We start from the raw sequence: 23,428 nt of genomic DNA, 5'->3' as shown, positions 1-23,428 counted from the left end.
TTCATTTGGGGACAGGTCGAAAAGCATTAAACATTTATGGCAATTTAACTAGCTAGCTTCCACTTGGTAGCTAAGTGGTCCTATTTAACTAGCTAACTTCCACTTGGTAGCTAAGTGGTCCTATTTAGCTAGCTAACTTCCACTTGGTAGCTAAGTGGTCCTATTTAGCTAGCTAGCTTCCACTTGGTAGCTAAGTTGTCCTATTTAGCTAGCTAGCTTCCACTTGGTAGCTAAGTTGTCCTATTTAGCTAGCTAGCTTCCACTTGGTAGCTAAGTTGTCCTATTTAGCTAACTTGCTGTTGCTAGCTAATTTGTCCTGGGATATAAACATTGAGTTGTTATTTTACCTGAAATGCACAAGGTCCTCTACTCCGACAATTAATCCACGCATAAAACAGTCAACCGACTCTTTTCTAGTCATTTCTCCTCCTTCTAGGCTTTTTCTTCTCTTGACTTTACATTGCGATTGGCAACTTTCATAAATTAGGTGCGTTACCGCCATCGACCTCGTTCGTCTTTCAGTCACTCACGTGGGTATAACCAATGATGAGATGGTAAGTGGGTACCTGCTTCTATAAACCAACGAGGAGATGGGAGAGGCAGGACTTGCAGTGCGATCTGCATCAGAAATAGAAAGGAGTTCTATTTTAGCCCTTGGCATCGCAGACGCTCGTTGACGCGCGCGAGCAGTGTGGGTGCAATAATTGAATAACGTAGATTTCTAAATGTATTTTGCACACCCGACAGAGCGGTGTTGTCAGGGTATTAAACAGAGCCTAAACGGTTTAGTGCCCTCTCAAAATGTATATACACAGCCAGCCAAGTGGTTGAAGGTGTGAATGATCTTTCCAAGCCCACAGAACACTTTGGTTAAGCCCGCTTTGGCATGGGGTTCTCCTGAGCTTATTCAGCCCATAGATGATGAGGTGAGGGGCCCAGTCAAACCAGGCCATGGGCATCTAAGAAGAGAAGGGAGGTGCTGAGTTCATTTGGTTGCTGACAGCTGGAATTTGTGACAGCAGGCAGCAGGGACACAGTCCACCAAAGGATTGGAAGTTGGAACCACCCTTCTCTGGTTAAAATTCTAAGTCTATCTAAAGTGTGCCAGTTTCCCTATTGGTTTGTGTGGGCAAAAGGATTGTTGAGTCACAGTTCATAAGTGAGATGGCTCTATAGTAGGGCACTCTACAACAAAGTCTGGTGATTGATGTCTCTGTCTGGTTGTCACCAGGTGCTTGGCTACTACAACCGGCGTGGAATCAACCCAGAGGCATTCTTGAATGAAATCAAGTATATCGCTAGTGACCCTGATGACAAGCACTTCTTCAAGGTGACTGATGAGTCTGCCTTGAAGGACATTGTGGACGCGCTTGGGGATAGGATCTTCAGTTTGGAAGGTATTCCATATAACACTGTAAAACAGCCATCTGTAAACCACAAACTAGACCCAACTCATTTCCTTTTCCTGTTCTCAAAGAAAATAATTCCCCCTGCTGAACTCACCTGGTCTTCCTCTACAGGGACCAGTAAGAACGGGACAGCCTTTGGCCTCCAGATGTCTCAGGCTGGCTTCTCTTCACACTTCGTGGAGGTGAGTCTCACCACTGCTGCCAGTATACCCCCCCCCCACACACACACCTCTCTCCTACTCCTGACAGGTTTCCACCCCCCCATCCCATCCCTCACTCTCCAGGTTCCTGGGGGGCCTGCTGTGATGCTGAGGTCATCCTGATTAAGGAACCCCTCACTGACGACAGTCATTGTTCCACTTTGACCTTCCAGAGGTGCGAATAAGAAACTCTGAAGTCCCCAGGGGGTCATAGCATAGCAGAGAAGGCTGAAAGAACATCTCACCAGAGAGTTTTTATTTTATATTTTACCTTTATGGAACTAGGCAAGTAAGAAAAAAATCTTATTTTCAATAATGGCCTAGGAACAGTGGGTTAACTGCCTTGTTCAGGGGCAGAAAGACAGATTTTTACTTTGTCAGCTCGGGGATTCTTGCAACCTTTCAGTTACGAGTCCAACGCTGTAACCACTAGGCTACCTGCCGCCCCTTAAAAGATGTTGGGGTGTCTTTCCTGAAGCTTCATCACCATCCTCCCTCTGACAGTCTTCCTGTTTTCTACTGTAGCTTCATCACCATCCTCTCTCATGACACCAGTCTTCCTGTTTTCTACTGTAGCTTCATCAATCCTCCCTCATGTACCAGTCTTCCTGCTGTTTTCTACTGTAGCTTCATCACCATCCTCCCTCATGTACCATTCTTCCTGTTTTCTACTGTAGCTTCATCACCATCCTTCCTCATGTACCAGTCTTCCTGTTTTCTACTGTAGCTTCATCACCATCCTCCCTCATGTACCAGTCTTCCTGTTTTCTACTGTAGCTTCATCACCATCCTCCCTCATGTACCAGTCTTCCTGTTTTCTACTGTAGCTTCATCACCATCCTCCCTCATGTACCAGTCTTCCTGTTTTCTACTGTAGCTTCATCACCATCCTCCCTCATGTACCAGTCTTCCTGTTTTCTACTGTAGCTTCATCACCATCCTCCCTCATGTACCAGTCTTCCTGTTTTCTACTGTAGCTTCATCACCATCCTCCCTCATGTACCAGTCTTCCTGTTTTCTACTGTAGCTTCATCACTCATCCTCTCATGTACCAGTCTTCCAGTTTTCACTGGTTTCATCACCATCCTCCCTCATGCTTTACCATCTTCCAGTTTTCCACAGCTTCATCACCATCCTCCCTCATGTACCAGTCTTCCTGCTTTCTACTGTAGCTTCATCACCATCCTCCCTCATGTACCAGTCTTTGACTGGCTTCATCACCATCCTCCCTCATGTACCAGTCTTCCTGTTTTCTACTGTAGCTTCATCACCATTCCATACTCATTCCAGGGATACCAGTCTTCCTGTTTTCTCAAGCTTCATCACCCCATCCTCCCTAACTTATTGGAACCAGTCTTCCTGTTTTCTACTGTAGCTTCATCACCATCCTCCCTCATGTACCAGTCTTCCTGTTTTCTACTGTAGCTTCATCACCATCCTCCCTCATGTACCAGTCTTCCTGTTTTCTACTGTAGCTTCATCACCATCCTCCCTCATGTACCAGTCTTCTGTAGCTTCATCACCATCCTCCCTCATTACCATCACCATCCTCCCTCATGTACCAGATCTTGTTTGTTTTCTACTGTAGCTTCATCACCATCCTCCCTCATGTACCAGTCTTGAAATCACCATCCTCCCTCATGTACCAGTCTTCCTGTTTTCTACTGTAGCTTCATCACCATCCTCCCTCATGTACCAGTCTTCCTGTTTTCTACTGTAGCTTCATCACCATCCTCCCTCATGTACCAGTCTTCCTGTTTTCTACTGTAGAATGGACATGTTTCTGTTTTCTACTGTAGCTTCATCACCATCCTCTCTCATGTACCAGTCTTCATTTGTTGTCTTTCTTTTTACTCTCTCCAACGTCCCAGATTCAAGGGCTGATGCAATAGCTTTGATTTTCCAGTTCAACGAAACAGTTGAAGCACAACCACGAGGGAACAATAAATATATCCCTTTTTCTTAAAACAATAAATAGTGAAACTGCAGCTGGTTGACTGGGATGGCTGGACATTCCATACTCCAGAAGGCTGGATTCCAGGGATAGCACTTTCTCAACCAACGCAACCCAGTGTTGAGAGTAGGATAACTTATTGGAAAGACTTCGGGAGCCTTAATAAAGGAGAAAAAGTGTCCCAAAAGACCAGATGGTTTTGTTGAATGTGGAGTGTGCCAGCTTGATTCTGCTGAAGTCCTACATACTCAGACCAATTCAGTCCAGTTAGCCAGAGATCTGTTTGTTTGTTTTCTTCCTCCAACTCAGAGTAATAATGTTGAAAAGGGATTCCCAGATATCGCATTGTTTCACACCCAGTTGTGTGTGCAAATGGCCGCAGGTTGGACGATGAGAATGGACATGTTTCAGGTAGTCTTTATTGCATATATTCAGATCTCAACAAGCCTGAATAAGGGTGTATAGTGGGGACTATTTGAGGCTACATCACCATGGAAACAGTGTGCACCACCACCAAAACAGATACCCACAGAGTCTAGCACCACACAGCTGTCAAAAGTTGATGTAGGGTCAATCTGTGAATCAGTCGCTCAGCGACCTAACGTTTCCATGTCCCAGGAAGTGGAAAGTAGTTCAAGAGTGTTCTGTCTGTCGTATGCTAACTGCTAGCTAACCTTGGAAAATGTTCTGTCTGTCGTATGCTAACTGGTAGCTAACCTTTGGAAAATGTTCTGTCTGTCGTATGCTAACTGCTAGCTAACCTTTGGAAAATGTTCTGTCTGTCGTATGCTAACTGGTAGCTAACCTTTGGAAAATGTTCTGTCTGTCGTATGCTAACTGGTAGCTAACCTTTGGAAAATGTTCTGTCTGTCGTATGCTAACTGGTAGCTAACCTTTGGAAAATGTTCTGTCAGTCGTATGCTAACTGGTAGCTAACCTTTGGAAAATGTTCTGTCTGTCGTATGCTAACTGGTAGCTAACCTTTGGAAAATGTTCTAGTATGCTAACTGGTAGCTAACCTTTGGAAAATGTTCTGTCTGTCGTATGCTAACTGGTAGCTAACATTTGGAAAATGTTCTGTCTGTCGTATGCTAACTGGCAGCTAACCTTTGGAAAATGTTCTGTCTGTTGTATGCTAACTGGTAGCTAACCTTTAAAAAAATGTTCTGTCTGTGGTATGCTAACTGCTAGCTAACCTTTGGAAAATGTTCTGTCTGATTCGTATGGGGAACTGGTAGCTAACCTTTGGAAAAAAAACTGGTACACCTTTGGAAAATGTTCTGTCAGCGTATGCTAACTGGTATTAACCTTTGGAAAATGTTCCACCTGCATAGCCGTGGCAGAGGAGGGACTAGATTATCGGGGGAACTCTGTCATTATAAAAATTACATGTATTCAGCGTAGGATGAACAAATGTGGTTACCCATAGTGGTTAGAGCGTTGGACATCTTCTTCAAACCCCGAGCTGACTAGGTACAAATCTGCTTGCCCTCAACAGGCAGTTAACCCACTGTTCCCAGTCATTGAAAATAAGAATATGTTCTTAACTGACTTGCCTGGTTAAATAAAGGTAAAATAAAAATGTAAAAAAACTGGTTGGTTACTGGTAACAGTGTTTTGTCCTTTTTGATGACACAGACCCAAAATAGCCCCTACTAAACATATTATAATGAAAAACCTGTAATGTTTCTCATCAACATTCTTTCCTATTACTTTGTGTGGTGCATACAGGTGATGGAACACGTGTTTGTGTGGTGCATACAGGTGATGGAACATGTGTGTGTGTGTGTGGTGCATACAGGTGATGGAACATGTGTGTGTGTGTGTGGTGCATACAGGTGATGGAACATGTGTGTGTGTGTGTGTGTGTGTGGTGCATACAGGTGATGGAACATGTGTGTGTGTGTGTGGTGCATACAGGTGATGGAACACGTGTTTGTGTGGTGCATACAGGTGATGGAACACGTGTTTGTGTGGTGCATACAGGTGATGGAACACGTGTGTGTGTGGTGCATACAGGTGATGGAACACGTGTGTGTGTGTTTGATGTGTTTGTGTGGTGCATACAGGTGATGGAACACGTGTTTGTGTGGTGCATACAGGTGATGGAACATGTGTTTGTGTGGTGCATACAGGTGATGGAACACGTGTGTGTGTGGTGCATACAGGTGATGGAACACGTGTTTGTGTGGTGCATACAGGTGATGGAACACGTGTTTGTGTGGTGCATACAGGTGATGGAACACGTGTGTGTGTGTGTGGTGCATACAGGTGATGGAACACGTGTTTGTGTGGTTCATACAGGTGATGGAACACGTGTTTGTGTGGTGCATACAGGTGATGGGACACGTGTGTGTGTGGGGCATACAGGTGATGGAACACGTGTGTGTGTGGTGCATACAGGTGATGGAACACGTGTTTGTGTGGTGCATACAGGTGATGGAACACGTGTGTGTGTGTGTGTGTGGTGCATACAGGTGATGGAACACGTGTTTGTGTGGTGCATACAGGTGATGGAACACGTGTTTGTGTGGTGCATACAGGTGATGGAACACGTGTTTGTGTGAGAGAGAACGTTTGTCCAACACTTTATTCATTTAGAGGACCCATGCAAGCTTTACTTATTATCCTCTCAAATGTCTCCAATGGCTTTTAAATCAATTTGGGAGGAAAACGAAGGAAAATATCATGAATGTGGGCAGACTTATGTTTTGACTGATTTATTGTTTATTAAGCTGTTGTTGGCAGAACGAGTGAACGGTCATCAAACTCTTAAAGTTTCTGCAAAAATATCCTTGCTGGAGGCTGGGGACTGGAGGGAGGCTGGGGACTGGATGGAGGCTGGGGACTGGAGGGAGTCTGGGGACTGGAGGGAGTCTGGGGACTGGAGGGAGTCTGGGGACTGGAGGGAGGCTGGGGACTGGAGGGAGGCTGGGGATTGTAGCCTGGGAGGAAGGATGAGGAAGGATGATTTGATTTAGAGAGAAAGGATTTATTTATCATCATCATCATCATCATCATCATCATCATCATCCTGTGTACTAATCACCTTCTCCATTTTACCATCATTGCCTGCTGAACCAATGGCAATACAATCACTAGCGCAAACACACACACACACACACACACACACACACACACACACACACACACACACACACACACACACACACACACACACACACACACACACACACACACACACACACACACACACACACACACACACACACACACACACACACACACATACACACAATGTTACAATATGTTTTAATGTTCACACTAAGTGCCTGTCTCCTGTCTGTCCCTCAAGGATGGGATCCTGGTGGGGGCACCAGGGGCCTACGACTGGAATGGAGCCGTCCTGAAGGAGACCCGGCAGGGGAAGGTGGTTCCACCCAAGTCCTCCTACTCACAGGAATTCCCAGAGGAGCTGAAGAACCACGGCGCCTACCTAGGTGAGGGAGGAATTGACCATCTAAAGGATTCGTCACAGAGGGGTTTGGTTTGGGTAGAGGGACAGGCCTCGCTGCAGCCCTCTCTATAAACCACTCTTCTGCTCCACCGCTTCCCACTGCACCCCATCCAACTTCCCCTCATCCCACCCCGTCCCACTCCACCCTACCACCACTCCTCCTGCCTATAAGGCCCTCTGCTTTTCTCATCAGCTGCTGGCTGGCCTGCATGCCTGCCCACGGAAGCCATTCCAGCCTCATTAGGAATATAGGGCAGAGGTATGGGTCTGGACATGCTCACTGCCAGAGGGGTGGGGAAAGAGGGAGGAGGAAGACCGAGAGAAGAAGGAGAAGGGAGAAGAGGGAGAAGGGATAGATGCAGACAGACACAGAAAGGATTACGGTCCTCATACGAGAGAGGGAGGGAGAGAGAGAGAGAGACAGAGAGCGAGAGAGATCTCAGGGAATTAGACCAAAGTTCTCAATTGGTACAAAATATTTTGAGTACTGCACACACTACAATTACTTAGGTTTAAAAATAAGCTCAACTAGACACCTTAATGAGTCAGTGAATGAACTGAGAGAGAAACCACGCAGGGCATTCTACACCATTAAAAAGCCAATTCAAATTGAAATACCTATTCAAATTAGGCTAAAACTAAAGTCAATATGTCATTGAACCAATTGCACTTTATGGCAGCGAGGTGTGGGGTCCACTTGCAAAACAAGATTTCATCAAATGGGACAAACACCCCATTGAAATCCTGCATGCAGAGTTCTGTAAGATTATCCTACATGTCCAGAGGAAAACTACACGCAATGCATGCAGGGCAGAATTAGGCCAATATCCACTACTAATAAAAACTCAAAAAAGAGCAATTAAGTTTTGGAAACATCTAAAATACAGTGACCCCCTCTCATATCATTACCAAGCACTGCAATGCCAAGAGCTGAGCAAAGAAAAGAGTCGCATCATCCAGCTGGTCCTGGGGCTGAGTTCACAAACCTGTTCTACTATCACACTGAAGCCTCAGGCTCCTCATCCAGCTGGTCCTGGGGCTGAGTTCACAAACCTGCTCTACTAACACACTGAAGCCTCAGTCCCCTCATCCAGCTGTTCCTGGGGCTGAGTTCACAAACCTGTTCTACTAACACACTGAAGCCTCAGTCCCCTCATCCAGCTGGTCCTGGGGCTGAGTTCACAAACCTGTTCTACTAACACACTGAAGCCTCAGTCCCCTCATCCAGCTGGTCCTGGAGCTGAGTTCACAAACCTGTTCTACTAACACACTGAAGCCTCAGTCCCCTCATCCAGCTGGTCCAGGGGCTGAGTTCACAAACCTGCTCTACTAACACACTGAAGCCTCAGTCCCCTCATCCAGCTGGTCCAGGGGCTAAGTTCACAAACCTGTTCTACTAACACACTGAAGCCTCAGTCCCCTCATCCAGCTGTTCCTGGGGCTGAGTTCACAAACCTGTTCTACTAACACACTGAAGCCTCTGTCCCCTCATCCAGCTGGTCCTGGGGCTGAGTTCACAAACCTGTTCTACTAACACACTGAAGCCTCAGTCCCCTCATCCAGGGGCTGAGTTCACAAATCTGTTCTACTAACACACTGAAGCCTCAGTCCCCTCATCCAGCTGGTCCTGGGGCTGAGTTCACAAACCTGTTCTACTAACACACTGAAGCCTCAGTCCCCTCATCCAGCTGGTCCAGGGGCTGAGTTCACAAATCTGTTCTACTAACACACTGAAGCCTCAGTCCCCTCATCCAGCTGGTCCTGGGGCTGAGTTCACAAACCTGTTCTACTAACACACTGAAGCCTCAGTCCCCTCATCCAGCTGGTCCAGGGGCTGAGTTCACAAATCTGTTCTACTAACACACTGAAGCCTCAGTCCCCTCATCCAGCTGGTCCTGGGGCTGAGTTCACAAACCTGCTCTACTAACACACTGAAGCCTCAGTCCCCTCATCCAGCTGTTCCTGGGGCTGAGTTCACAAACCTGTTCTACTAACACACTGAAGCCTCTGTCCCCTCATCCAGCTGGTCCTGGGGCTGAGTTCACAAACCTGTTCTACTAACACACTGAAGCCTCAGTCCCCTCATCCAGGGGCTGAGTTCACAAATCTGTTCTACTAACACACTGAAGCCTCAGTCCCCTCATCCAGCTGGTCCTGGGGCTGAGTTCACAAACCTGTTCTACTAACACACTGAAGCCTCAGTCCCCTCATCCAGCTGGTCCAGGGGCTGAGTTCACAAATCTGTTCTACTAACACACTGAAGCCTCAGTCCCCTCACCCAGCTGGTCCTGGGGCTGAGTTCACAAACCTGTTCTACTAACACACTGAAGCCTCAGTCCCCTCATCCAGCTGGTCCAGGGGCTGAGTTCACAAATCTGTTCTACTAACACACTGAAGCCTCAGTCCCCTCATCCAGCTGGTCCTGGGGCTGAGTTCACAAACCTGCTCTACTAACACACTGAAGCCTCAGTCCCCTCATCCAGCTGTTCCTGGGGCTGAGTTCACAAACCTGTTCTACTAACACACTGAAGCCTCTGTCCCCTCATCCAGCTGGTCCTGGGGCTGAGTTCACAAACCTGTTCTACTAACACACTGGAGCCTCAGTCCCCTCATCCAGGGGCTGAGTTCACAAATCTATTCTACTAACACACTGTAGCCTCAGTCCCCTCATCCAGCTGGTCCTGGGGCTGAGTTCACAAACCTGTTCTACTAACACACTGAAGCCTCAGTCCCCTCATCCAGCTGGTCCAGGGGCTGAGTTCACAAACCTGTTCTACTAACACACTGAAGCCTCAGTCCCCTCATCCAGCTGTTCCTGGGGCTGAGTTCACAAACCTGTTCTACTAACACACTGAAGCCTCTGTCCCCTCATCCAGCTGGTCCTGGGGCTGAGTTCACAAACCTGTTCTACTAACACACTGAAGCCTCAGTCCCCTCATCCAGCTGGTCCAGGGGCTGAGTTCACAAACCTGTTCTACTAACACACTGAAGCCTCAGTCCCCTCATCCAGCTGTTCCTGGGGCTGAGTTCACAAACCTGTTCTACTAACACACTGAAGCCTCAGTCCCCTCATCCAGCTGTTCCTGGGGCTGAGTTCACAAACCTGTTCTACTAACACACTGAAGCCTCTGTCCCCTCATCCAGCTGGTCCTGGGGCTGAGTTCACAAACCTGTTCTACTAACACACTGAAGCCTCAGTCCCCTCATCCAGCTGGTCCAGGGGCTGAGTTCACAAACCTGTTCTACTAACACACTGAAGCCTCAGTCCCCTCATCCAGCTGTTCCTGGGGCTGAGTTCACAAACCTGTTCTACTAACACACTGAAGCCTCAGTCCCCTCATCCAGCTGGTCCTGGGGCTGAGTTCACAAACCTGTTCTACTAACACACTGAAGCCTCAGTCCCCTCATCCAGCTGTTCCTGGGGCTGAGTTCACAAACCTGTTCTACTAACACACTGAAGCCTCAGGACCAGAACATCCAATCAATCAGAATAAACCAAATTACAAAACAGTCAAAACAAAACTACATTGCTTATTGGGAAACACAAGCACAAACACAAAGCAAAATGCAGTGCTATCTGGCCCTAAATCACTGTGGCTAACTATTTGAATATGGTTACTGATCAGAAAAACCTTGACAAGGTACAGGCTCAGTCAGCACAGCCTTGCCATTGAGAAGGGTAGACACAGGAAAACCTGGCTCCCTGTAGAGGAAAGGCTGCGCAACCACTGTACAACAGCAGAACCTGAGACGGTGCTGCATTTCCTGACTAAATGTAGCCTACTCTCTGATGAGAGTAGGCTACCCGTCCTGTTGGGGGAGAACGCAGAGAGCTGTGGGTTGGCAGCGCACTACATTGCTGCCTGCCATAAATTGAGGGACAGTGTCTGACAGACCAATCAACCTGCACATGTCCTCTATGCTTATTGTTATTGTTCAATGTATGGTTATTTTGACCCTTGGTAATTGTTGTTAATGTTGTCCCGTTGACCATTTTGATTCTCATTTGTTTCATTTTGTAAATATCCAAAATAAGCTTTGGCAATATGTACATTGTTATGTCATGCCAATATAGCAAAGTTAATTGAATTGACAGAGAGAAAGAGAGAGAGAGAGAGACAGAGAGAGAGACAGAGAGCGAGAGAGAGAGACAGAGAGAACGAGAGACAGAGTGAGAGACAGAGAGACAGAGAGAGAGAGACAGAGAGCGAGAGAGAGACAGAGAGAGAGAGAGAGAGAGAGAGAGAGAGAGAGAGAGAGAGAGAGAGAGAGAGAGAGAGAGAGAGAGAGAGAGAGAGAGAGAGACAGAGCGAAAGAGAGACAGAGCGAACGAGAGACAGAGAGAGCGAACGAGAGACAGAGAGAGAGAACGAGAGACAGAGATCGAGAGAGAGAGAGAGCGAACGAGAGACGAGAGAGAGAGAGAGAGGGAGACTTGGCTTCACCCTAGTGAGTCAACGTGGTTCAATGCAGGCCATTGAACTCTGTTTCTAAAGGAAGCTGATAGGATAGTTGCTTTTTATAAATCAGGTCTGGCTCATGCAGTTCATACACCCCAACCAGAGGAATGTCAGCAGCCTATGGTGAACACACACACACACACACACACACACACACACACACACACACACACACACACACACACACACACACACACACACACACACACACACACACACACACACACACACACACACACACACACACACACACACACACTGGTATGCCTTTAATGGCCCATTTGATGGTGATGTTGTGCAGAGAAGAGAGAGTCACACCACACACCGTAACAACTAGCTGACATTCCTTCCAGATATTATATGAGGAACAGGCTTTGTGCTCCAGGGGGAAAGAAGCTGTGGAAGACAACTGGGAAATCCAAGGTGAACATAGGAGGTCAATGTGTGTGTGTGTGTGTGTGTGTGTGTGTGTGTGTGTGTGTGTGTGTGTGTGTGTGTGTGTGTGTGTGTGTGTGTGTGTGTGTGTGTGTGTGTGTGTGTGTGTGTGTGTGTGTGTGTGTGTGTGTGTGTGTGTGTGTGTGTGTGTGTGTGTGTGTGTGTGTGTGTGTGTGTGTGTGTGTGTGTGTGTGTGTGTGTGTGTGTGTGTGTGTGTGTGTGTGTGTGTGTGTGTGTGTGTGTGTGTGTGTGTGTGTGTGTGTGTGTGTGTGTGTGTGTGTGTATGTGTGTGTGTCTAGGTTACACAGTAACATCGGTGGTGTCGGCCAGGAATGGTCGGCTGTACGTGGCAGGGGCACCGCGGTTCAACCATACTGGCAAGGTCATCATCTTCACCCTGAAGAACACTGGTAACCTCACCATCCTGCACTCCCTCAAAGGACAACAGGTAGACTCAACAACTGGGCTTCCCAAACTCTCTTTTAACTGGGGCCCTAAGACATGTCTACCACCTATTTGATTGACACAACACTATCCTGAGCCACAACCCAAGTCTTAAACTCCAACCATAAACTGAACAGTTACACAGTGGTATAACACACACTTACACTGGCATTACTCTCTCTTTAAAAGACATATGAAGATCATCCAAGACCCCAATAGTCCCTTCTGCTCATGGACCCCACCCTTCTCAATCTGGTTCTCCCATCACCATCTGAGTCCACCATGACAGTCGTCTTTCCAGTCCTTTTGTCAATCTGGCAACCCAGCCAGGACACAGCATCCATGATAGTCTGCGCTATGGAGTCTAGACAGCCTTCCCACGCCCCCATGTAGCCAACAACATTACACAGATCCCATGTGTTTCCCATCCCTGTCCCCCTTCATTCAAAACACATTCCATCTACATTGTGAATACAAATAGAAAAACAAGCTTCCAGCTACAGTAAACAACACCAGCTAAGAGGATACTACAGTTAGAGATCCATAACAACACCAGCTAAGAGGATACTACAGTTAGAGATCCATAACAACACCAGCTAAGAGGATACTACAGACAGAGAGATCCATAACAACACCAGCTAAGAGGATACTACAGTTAGAGATCCATAACAACACCAGCTAAGAGGATACTACAGTTAGAGATCCATAACAACACCAGCTAAGAGGATACTACAGTTAGAGATCCATAACAACACCAGCTAAGAGGATACTACAGTTAGAGATCCATAACAACACCAGCTAAGAGGATACTACAGACAGAGAGATCTATAACAACACCAGCTAAGAGGATACTACAGACAGAGAGATCCATAACAACACCAGCTAAGAGGATACTACAGACAGAGAGATCTATAACAACACCAGCTAAGAGGATACTACAGACAGAGATCCATAACAACACCAGCTAAGAGGATACTACAGTTAGAGATCCATAACAACACCAGCTAAGAGGATACTACAGTTAGAGATCCATAACAACACCAGCTAAGAGGATACTACAGTTAGAGATCCATACCAACACCAGCTAAGAGGATACTACAGTTAGAGATCCATAACAACACCAGCTAAGAGGATACTACAGACAGAGAGATCTATAACAACACCAGCTAAGAGGATACTACAGTTAGAGATCCATAACAACACCAGCTAAGAGGATACTACAGTTAGAGATCCATAACAACACCAGCTAAGAGGATACTACAGACAGAGAGATCCATAACAACACCAGCTAAGAGGATACTACAGTTAGAGATCCATAACAACACCAGCTAAGAGGATACTACAGTTAGAGATCCATAACAACACCAGCTAAGAGGATACTACAGTTAGAGATCCATAACAACACCAGCTAAGAGGATACTACAGTTAGAGATCCATAACAACACCAGCTAAGAGGATACTACAGTTAGAGATCCATAACAACACCAGCTAAGAGGATACTACAGACAGAGATCCATAACAACACCAGCTAAGAGGATACTACAGTTAGAGATCCATAACAACACCAGCTAAGAGGATACTACAGACAGAGAGATCCATAACAACACCAGCTAAGAGGATACTACAGACAGAGAGATCCATAACAACACCAGCTAAGAGGATACTACAGACAGAGAGATCCATAACAACACCAGCTAAGAGGATACTACAGTTAGAGATCCATAACAACACCAGCTAAGAGGATACTACAGTTAGAGATCCATAACAACACCAGCTAAGAGGATACTACAGTTAGAGATCCATAACAACACCAGCTAAGAGGATACTACAGTTAGAGATCCATAACAACACCAGCTAAGAGGATACTACAGACAGAGAGATCCATAACAACACCAGCTAAGAGGATACTACAGTTAGAGATCCATAACAACACCAGCTAAGAGGATACTACAGACAGAGAGATCTATAACAACACCAGCTAAGAGGATACTACAGACAGAGAGATCTATAACAACACCAGCTAAGAGGATACTACAGACAGAGAGATCCATAACAACACCAGCTAAGAGGATACTACAGACTACAGACTGAGAGATCCATAACAACACCAGCTAAGAGGATACTACAGACAGAGAGATCCATAACAACACCAGCTAAGAGGATACTACAGACAGAGAGATCTATAACAACACCAGCTAAGAGGATACTACAGACAGAGAGATCCATAACAACACCAGCTAAGAGGATACTACAGACAGAGAGATCCATAACAACACCAGCTAAGAGGATACTACAGACAGAGAGATCTATAACAACACCAGCTAAGAGGATACTACAGACAGAGAGATCCATAACAACACCAGCTAAGAGGATACTACAGACAGAGAGATCCATAACAACACCAGCTAGGAGGATACTACAGACAGAGAGATCCATAACAACACCAGCTAAGAGGATACTACAGACAGAGAGATCCATAACAACACCAGCTAAGAGGATACTACAGACAGAGAGATCCATAACAACACCAGCTAAGAGGATACTACAGACAGAGAGATCTATAACAACACCAGCTAAGAGGATACTACAGACAGAGAGATCCATAACAACACCAGCTAAGAGGATACTACAGACAGAGAGATCTATAACAACACCAGCTAAGAGGATACTACAGACAGAGATCCATAATAACACCAGCTAAGAGGATACTACAGACAGAGATCCATAATAACACCAGCTAAGAGGATACTACAGACAGAGAGATCCATAACAACACCAGCTAAGAGGATACTACAGACAGAGAGATCCATAACAACACCAGCTAAGAGGATACTACAGACAGAGAGATCTATAACAACACCAGCTAAGAGGATACTACAGACAGAGAGATCCATAACAACACCAGCTAAGAGGATACTACAGACAGAGATCCATAACAACACCCAGCTAAGAGGATACTACAGTTAGAGATCCATAACAACACCAGCTAAGAGGATACTACAGTTAGAGATCCATAACAACACCAGCTAAGAGGATACTACAGTTAGAGATCCATAACAACACCAGCTAAGAGGATACTACAGTTAGAGATCCATAACAACACCAGCTAAGAGGATACTACAGACAGAGAGATCTATAACAACACCAGCTAAGAGGATACTACAGACACCAGAGAGATCCATAACAACACCAGCTAAGAGGATACTACAGACCATAACAACACCAGCTAAGAGGATACTACAGACAGAGATCCATAACAACACCAGCTAAGAGGATACTACAGTTAGAGATCCATAACAACACCAGCTAAGAGGATACTACAGTTAGAGATCCATAACAACACCAGCTAAGAGGATACTACAGTTAGAGATCCATAACAACACCAGCTAAGAGGATACTACAGTTAGAGATCCATAACAACACCAGCTAAGAGGATACTACAACAGAGGATACAGAGATCTATAACAACACCAGCTAAGAGGATACTACAGTTAGAGATCCATAACAACACCAGCTAAGAGGATACTACAGTTAGAGATCCATAACAACACCAGCTAAGAGGATACTACAGACAGAGAGATCCATAACAACACCAGCTAAGAGGATACTACAGTTAGAGATCCATAACAACACCAGCTAAGAGGATACTACAGTTAGAGATCCATAACAACACCAGCTAAGAGGATACTACAGTTAGAGATCCATAACAACACCAGCTAAGAGGATACTACAGTTAGAGATCCATAACAACACCAGCTAAGAGGATACTACAGTTAGAGATCCATAACAACACCAGCTAAGAGGATACTACAGACAGAGATCCATAACAACACCAGCTAAGAGGATACTACAGTTAGAGATCCATAACAACACCAGCTAAGAGGATACTACAGACAGAGAGATCCATAACAACACCAGCTAAGAGGATACTACAGACAGAGAGATCCATAACAACACCAGCTAAGAGGATACTACAGACAGAGAGATCCATAACAACACCAGCTAAGAGGATACTACAGTTAGAGATCCATAACAACACCAGCTAAGAGGATACTACAGTTAGAGATCCATAACAACACCAGCTAAGAGGATACTACAGTTAGAGATCCATAACAACACCAGCTAAGAGGATACTACAGTTAGAGATCCATAACAACACCAGCTAAGAGGATACTACAGACAGAGAGATCCATAACAACACCAGCTAAGAGGATACTACAGTTAGAGATCCATAACAACACCAGCTAAGAGGATACTACAGACAGAGAGATCTATAACAACACCAGCTAAGAGGATACTACAGACAGAGAGATCCATAACAACACCAGCTAAGAGGATACTACAGACAGAGAGATCCATAACAACACCAGCTAAGAGGATACTACAGACAGAGAGATCCATAACAACACCAGCTAAGAGGATACTACAGACAAAGAGATCCATAACAACACCAGCTAAGAGGATACTACAGACAGAGAGATCTATAACAACACCAGCTAAGAGGATACTACAGACAGAGAGATCCATAACAACACCAGCTAAGAGGATACTACAGACAGAGAGATCCATAACAACACCAGCTAAGAGGATACTACAGACAGAGAGATCTATAACAACACCAGCTAAGAGGATACTACATAGATCCATAACAACACCAGCTAAGAGGATACTACAGACAGAGAGATCCATAACAACACCAGCTAAGAGGATACTACAGACAGAGAGATCCATAACAACACCAGCTAAGAGGATACTACAGACAGAGAGATCCATAACAACACCAGCTAAGAGGATACTACAGACAGAGAGATCCATAACAACACCAGCTAAGAGGATACTACAGACAGAGAGATCCATAACAACACCAGCTAAGAGAGATACCAGCAGACAGAGAGATCCATAACAACACCAGCTAAGAGGATACTACAGACAGAGAGATCTATAACAACACCAGCTAAGAGGATACTACAGACAGAGATCCATAATAACACCAGCTAAGAGGATACTACAGACAGAGATCCATAATAACACCAGCTAAGAGGATACTACAGACAGAGAGATCCATAACAACACCAGCTAAGAGGATACTACAGACAGAGAGATCCATAACAACACCAGCTAAGAGGATACTACAGACAGAGAGATCTATAACAACACCAGCTAAGAGGATACTACAGACAGAGAGATCTATAACAACACCAGCTAAGAAGATACTATAGACAGAGAGATCCATAACAACACCAGCTAAGAGGATACTACAGACAGAGATCCATAACAACACCAGCTAAGAGGATACTACAGACAGAGAGATCTATAACAACACCAGCTAAGAGGATACTACAGACAGAGAGATCTATAACAACACCAGCTAAGAGGATACTACAGACAGAGAGATCCATAACAACACCAGCTAAGAGGATACTACAGACAGAGAGATCCATAACAACACCAGCTAAGAGGATACTACAGACAGAGATCCATAACAACACCAGCTAAGAGGATACTACAGACAGAGATCCATAACAACACCAGCTAAGAGGATACTACAGACAGAGAGATCCATAACAACACCAGCTAAGAGGATACTACAGACAGAGATCCATAATAACACCAGCTAAGAGGATACTACAGACAGAGAGATCCATAACAACACCAGCTAAGAGGATACTACAGACAGAGAGATCTATAACAACACCAGCTAAGAGGATACTACAGACAGAGATCCATAACAACACCAGCTAAGAGGATACTACAGACAGAGATCCATAACAACACCAGCTAAGAGGATACTACAGACAGAGAGATCCATAACAACACCAGCTAAGAGGATACTACAGACAGAGAGATCCATAACAACACCAGCTAAGAGGATACTACAGACAGAGAGATCCATAACAACACCAGCTAAGAGGATACTACAGACAGAGAGATCCATAACAACACCAGCTAAGAGGATACTACAGACAGAGAGATCCATAACAACACCAGCTAAGAAGATACTACAGTTAGAGATCCATAACAACACCAGCTAAGAGGATACTACAGACAGAGAGATCTATAACAACACCAGCTAAGAGGATACTACAGACAGAAGAGACAGAGAGATCCATAACAACACTCATTGAGAGGAACAGGCCTGGGTTCAAATACTATTTGACATCATTACAAAGACTATAGCTGGGCTTGACTGAGCTCGCCTGATGCAATGGAACGAATGGAATAGTTCCAAAGTGTAAATCATTGGCAGTCCAGATAGGCTAAATAAAACGTTAAACATATTTGAAAAGTTCAAATGGTATCTGAACCCAGGTCTGGTTGATAAAAGGCTGGTTTGTTTTGCGGAGCCAACTAGCCTCTACATGGAAACATCTGTGTCTGTTACCTGAACGATGATGATGATGACTGGAATGCTATGCTAATGAATGCTAATGACGTTTGCTGGGGGCTTTTAATGATGTGGTGAAGGATGTGGTGAAGGACGTGGTGAAGGACGTGTGTAGGACGTGTGATTGTGGGGATCTTAATGATCTCAGTTGGTTAGCATGGTGCTTTTAGAGGCTGATGTGCCAGCTGGAGTAATGGGTTCGATTCCCACATGGGCCACATCTACTGAGTATGAAACACTATGTGTTTACTCTGGATAAAAGTGTCTGCTAAATAAATGTTGTTGATCCAGGCTGCTGATGGTCTGGATGTGTGGTTATATTTCAGATCGGGTCGTACTATGGGAGTGAGATCTCCCCGGTGGATATAGATGGTGACGGAGTAACAGACAACCTACTGGTGGCAGCTCCCATGTTCTTCAGTGGAGGCTGGGAGAAGGGCAAGGTGTACATCTACAGAGTGACTGAGCTGGTAGGTGGGCACACACACACACACACACGCGCGTGTGCGCGCGCACGCACGCACGCACACACATACGCGCACACACGCACTCACACACACACTCACAGATGTACGAATGTTCACACACACACGTCACACTCGTGTGCACACACATTCACTTACACACACGCCCCAGGTCCCATTACCAAACACAATTAAAACCAGGTCAGCACAGAATACGAAACACCTTGACCAGATCACATAGAGACAAACTATCCCAGTGCATTGTATTTACATTACAACACATCAGACCAGACCTTCCAGAGCCTTGATGGGTTAGTTAACCCACTGGTATAACACAGTCTACCAGACGTTCCAGAGCCTTGATGGGTTAGTTAACCCACTGGTACAACACAGTCTACCAGACGTTCCAGAGCCTTGATGGCTTAGTTAACCCACTGGTATAACACAGTCTACCAGATGTTCCAGAGCCTTGATGGGTTAGTTAACCCACTGGTACAACACAGTCTACCAGACGTTCCAGAGCCTTGATGGCTTAGTTAACCCACTGGTATAACACAGTCTACCAGATGTTCCAGAGCCTTGATGGGTTAGTTAACCCACTGGTACAACACAGTCTACCAGACGTTCCAGAACCTTGATGGGTTAGTTAACCCACTGGTACAACACAGTCTACCAGACGTTCCAGAGCCTTGATGGGTTAGTTAACCCACTGGTACAACACAGTCTACCAGACGTTCCAGAACCTTGATGGGTTAGTTAACCCACTGGTATAACACAGTCTACTAGACGTTCCAGAGCCTTGATGGGTTAGTTAACCCACTGGTATAACACAGTCTACCAGACCTTCCAGAGCCTTGATGGGTTAGTTAACTCACTGGTACAACACAGTCTACCAGACGTTCCAGAGCCTTGATGGGTTAGTTAACCCACTGGTATTACACAGTCTACCAGATCTTCCAAAGCCTTGATGGGTTAGTTAACCCACTGGTATAACACAGTCTACCAGACGTTCCAGAGCCTTGATGGGTTAGTTAACCCACTGGTACAACACAGTCTACCAGACGTTCCAGAGCCTTGATGGGTTAGTTAACCCACTGGTACAACATCAACAGTCTACCAGACTTTTGGCACCTGCAGTCACACAGATGAAATGAACAGCCTCCCTCCCTGCGCCAGCACGCCGTCTTCATTAGAGTCTTGGTTGGTTAGTTAACCCACTGGTACAACACACAGCCGTCTTCATTAGAGTCTTGGTTGGTTAGTTAACCCACTGGTACAACACACAGCCATCTTCATTAGAGTCTTGGTTGGTTAGTGTACAAGGGCACCGTGAGCTCAGTAGGAAAGCATTCACTACATCAAACTGAATTAAAAGCCTGTTATTTGGAGAAGAAAGGGCTTCATAGTAGGTGGAGATGACTGCAGAAGAATTCCTGTAGTTTTGAGACTCTCTCTCTCTCTCTCTCTCTCTGTTTCTCTCTCTCTGTTTCTCTCTCTCTCTCTCTCTCTCTCTCTCTCTCTCTGTTTCTCTCTCTCTGATTCTCTCTCTCTGATTCTCTCTCTGATTCTCGCTCTCTGATTCTCTCTCTCTGTTTTTCTCTCTCTGTTTCTCTCTCCCTTCCTCTGTTTCTCTCTCTCTCTCAAATATACTACAAGGGGTACCTGTGGACTGATAAGGGCTTGATCATTAAGGTTCCCCAAACAAGAAAAAAAGACAAGGGATCCCCCAACTAAGGACACAAAAGGGGTGTTGTGTTTTAGGTTAAAAATAAGTGACAGAGAGGTGGCCTTCCATTCTACCAATAAGCCACTGTGGAATGACAGTGATGGTCTCCCCATCCCACCACATGTTTCTAATGTTCCCCACTGAGTATAATCCTCACACACACACACACACACACACACACACACACACACACACACACACACACACACACACACACACACACACACACACACACACACACACACACACACACACACACACACACACACACACACACACACACACACACACACACACACACACACACACACACACTACCCTGTCCTCCTCTTCCTTTTAAAAGACAACTGAACAAAAACAAGTGATGTAATGTTTCAGCCGTTCATAGGCTGTAGATTAGGGAGAAAGATGAGACAGACTGGAGAGTGATAATGTGTATGGCCGATGACGGCCTCCATACTTTCTTCATGCTGAGGGATTGTACCTTTTTCCAGACTGAGGATAAACCTAATTCTACTCCGACTGACTTTACACCCACTGTGAATACTCAAAGTTCCTCAGAAACATCCCTAAAGAAACATCCAGAAGCCTTGTTTGCCTTTGATCATGTGACACTTGGATGAATCACCCATCCCTCATGTTGACAATGTTTTTGGGAAATCATATTTCCATCCTGGGATAGAAAATGGGTTAAACCCTTCCTCTCACGTGAGCAAAAACAATGTGGCTTGAGGTTTTCACTTGATTTCTAATTCAAAACTCACAACTCCCCAGTTATTGTTTGTTAGTTACTTTGGTCTATTTATGCAAACAAAAACAAAAGGTTTACAACATGTTTTGTTTACTTTCCTAAATTAATTTGGAAACAAATGACAGCTTCTGTAAAGACTGAAGGGGAAAGTTAAAGACAACAATGTCTCTATGTCTCATTATGAGCTGTGTAAATAAATGGAGGACTGTCCACTTTGGTCTATTTATGTAAACAAAAACAAAAGGTTTACAACATGTTTTGTTTACTTTCCTAAATGAATTTGGAAACAAATGACAGCTTCTGTAAAGACTGAAGGGGAAAGTTAAAGACAACAATGTCTCTATGTCTCATTATGAGCTGTGTAAATAAATGGAGGACTGTCCATTTGAAGAAGATCATCGATGGATGACTGAGATATCCCAGAAGCCTGTGGGGTGGGGCTACCCGGCCGCAGCACAGGAGATAACAGATTTAGAACTTACAGTTTTTCTCAATTGCTAAAACACAATTTCTGAAACCTTGCTCCATTTCCAGAAAACATTAAACACAAAACCTCATCTTAAAGCACTATTTACATAACCTCTGACTCCTCTCGCAAAATGAAACATTCGCCTCAAAACAGTTTTACCTGTGTTCAAATCAAACACTGCTCTCAAATCATAAACAAAGTGATCAAAATTATATACTCTCTCAAGCAGTCAGTAAACAATACACCGAAAAATAGAAAACACATTGTTCAAAACATACAATTCTCAGGGAGAAGTACATTTTTAATCTAAAAATATATTCACATTTTTCCGTCATTGTCTTTTGATGAACGAAAACATGTTCTATCATAGTAGCTCAAAATTGATCAGAAATTACTACTCTGCTTTGCTCTTTGCAATTTAGTTTTCTGTTCTCCTTGTACCCCTATTTTTACAGTACTGTACCCTGCATCTCACAAACTTGTCCTTTGACTCTGTGATACTGTAATACTGTGATACTGTAATACTGTAATTCTTGTTCTTTGTTGATATGAACCTGCAACCAGTCAAAATCTATTGAGCAGTCAGTACTGTTAATAAATGTAAAGCACAATGTTCAGGGCCATACAATTTGTCCATTGTACAGTATACAGCCTACAATGCACTGTACTACAGTATACAATACTAAAAGGGACAAAAATCACAAGCAGTAAACATGTGATCAATGTTGCTCGAATTTCATCAGCTATTTCCACTCTTTGTCTTCCTCCTGTTTCTTGCCCTACTCCTCCTCTTCCTCCTCATCGCCCACCTTGAATACGCACTCGTCCTCGTACATTGTTTATTCTATCCATTCTCAGACTTCTCCTTCCCACCTTCAACAACCTGTTTGCTCTCTGAACTGGCTTATATTGGTTGTGTCGCATCATTTGAAACAGGTTAAATCTATTTTGAGTGGTTGTGTTTAATCAATGGCATATGTTCTCTATTTGTATTTGATTGTTGCCACTTGTGTTTACCAGTATGGATGACATGTGCATTAGAGTGCAGAATGTGTTTTGAGAATGAGATATGTTTAGAGTTTTGCTGAAAGGTCTAAGTGAGATCTGCAAATTGTGTTTTACCATGTGAAATGGTTTAAGGTATTAACAACAGACTGCATAATTAGCTAAATGAGTCCAGGCAACTGAGAACTTTGTTCAGCCAATGGGTTTTAGTGTTTTAGCAATTGAGAAAATCTGTAACTCCATTTCCT

General features: G+C 44.8%; 2 protein-coding genes across 2 annotated transcripts in view; one reads left to right on the top strand and one right to left on the bottom strand.

The window, feature by feature from the left end:
- Positions 1–23,428, bottom strand: part of LOC124035489 (integrin alpha-11-like) — a 204,844-nt gene that overhangs the window by 81,776 nt on the left and 99,640 nt on the right.
- LOC124035348 (integrin alpha-11-like) overlaps positions 1–23,428 on the top strand; it is a 79,484-nt gene that overhangs the window by 41,738 nt on the left and 14,318 nt on the right. The window contains exons 9-13 of the mRNA XM_046348813.1: positions 1,232–1,397; positions 1,521–1,591; positions 6,880–7,024; positions 12,236–12,384; positions 19,092–19,235. Coding sequence (XP_046204769.1) covers positions 1,232–1,397; positions 1,521–1,591; positions 6,880–7,024; positions 12,236–12,384; positions 19,092–19,235 — 675 coding nt within the window. The remainder of the gene's footprint in view (positions 1–1,231; positions 1,398–1,520; positions 1,592–6,879; positions 7,025–12,235; positions 12,385–19,091; positions 19,236–23,428) is intronic.

Source organism: Oncorhynchus gorbuscha, linkage group LG05, assembly GCF_021184085.1.
Source record: "Oncorhynchus gorbuscha isolate QuinsamMale2020 ecotype Even-year linkage group LG05, OgorEven_v1.0, whole genome shotgun sequence".
In the NCBI taxonomy this organism is placed as follows: Eukaryota; Metazoa; Chordata; class Actinopteri; order Salmoniformes; family Salmonidae; genus Oncorhynchus; species Oncorhynchus gorbuscha.
Note: the sequence above shows the minus strand (reverse complement) of the source record. Positions and strands in the feature narration are given on the sequence as shown.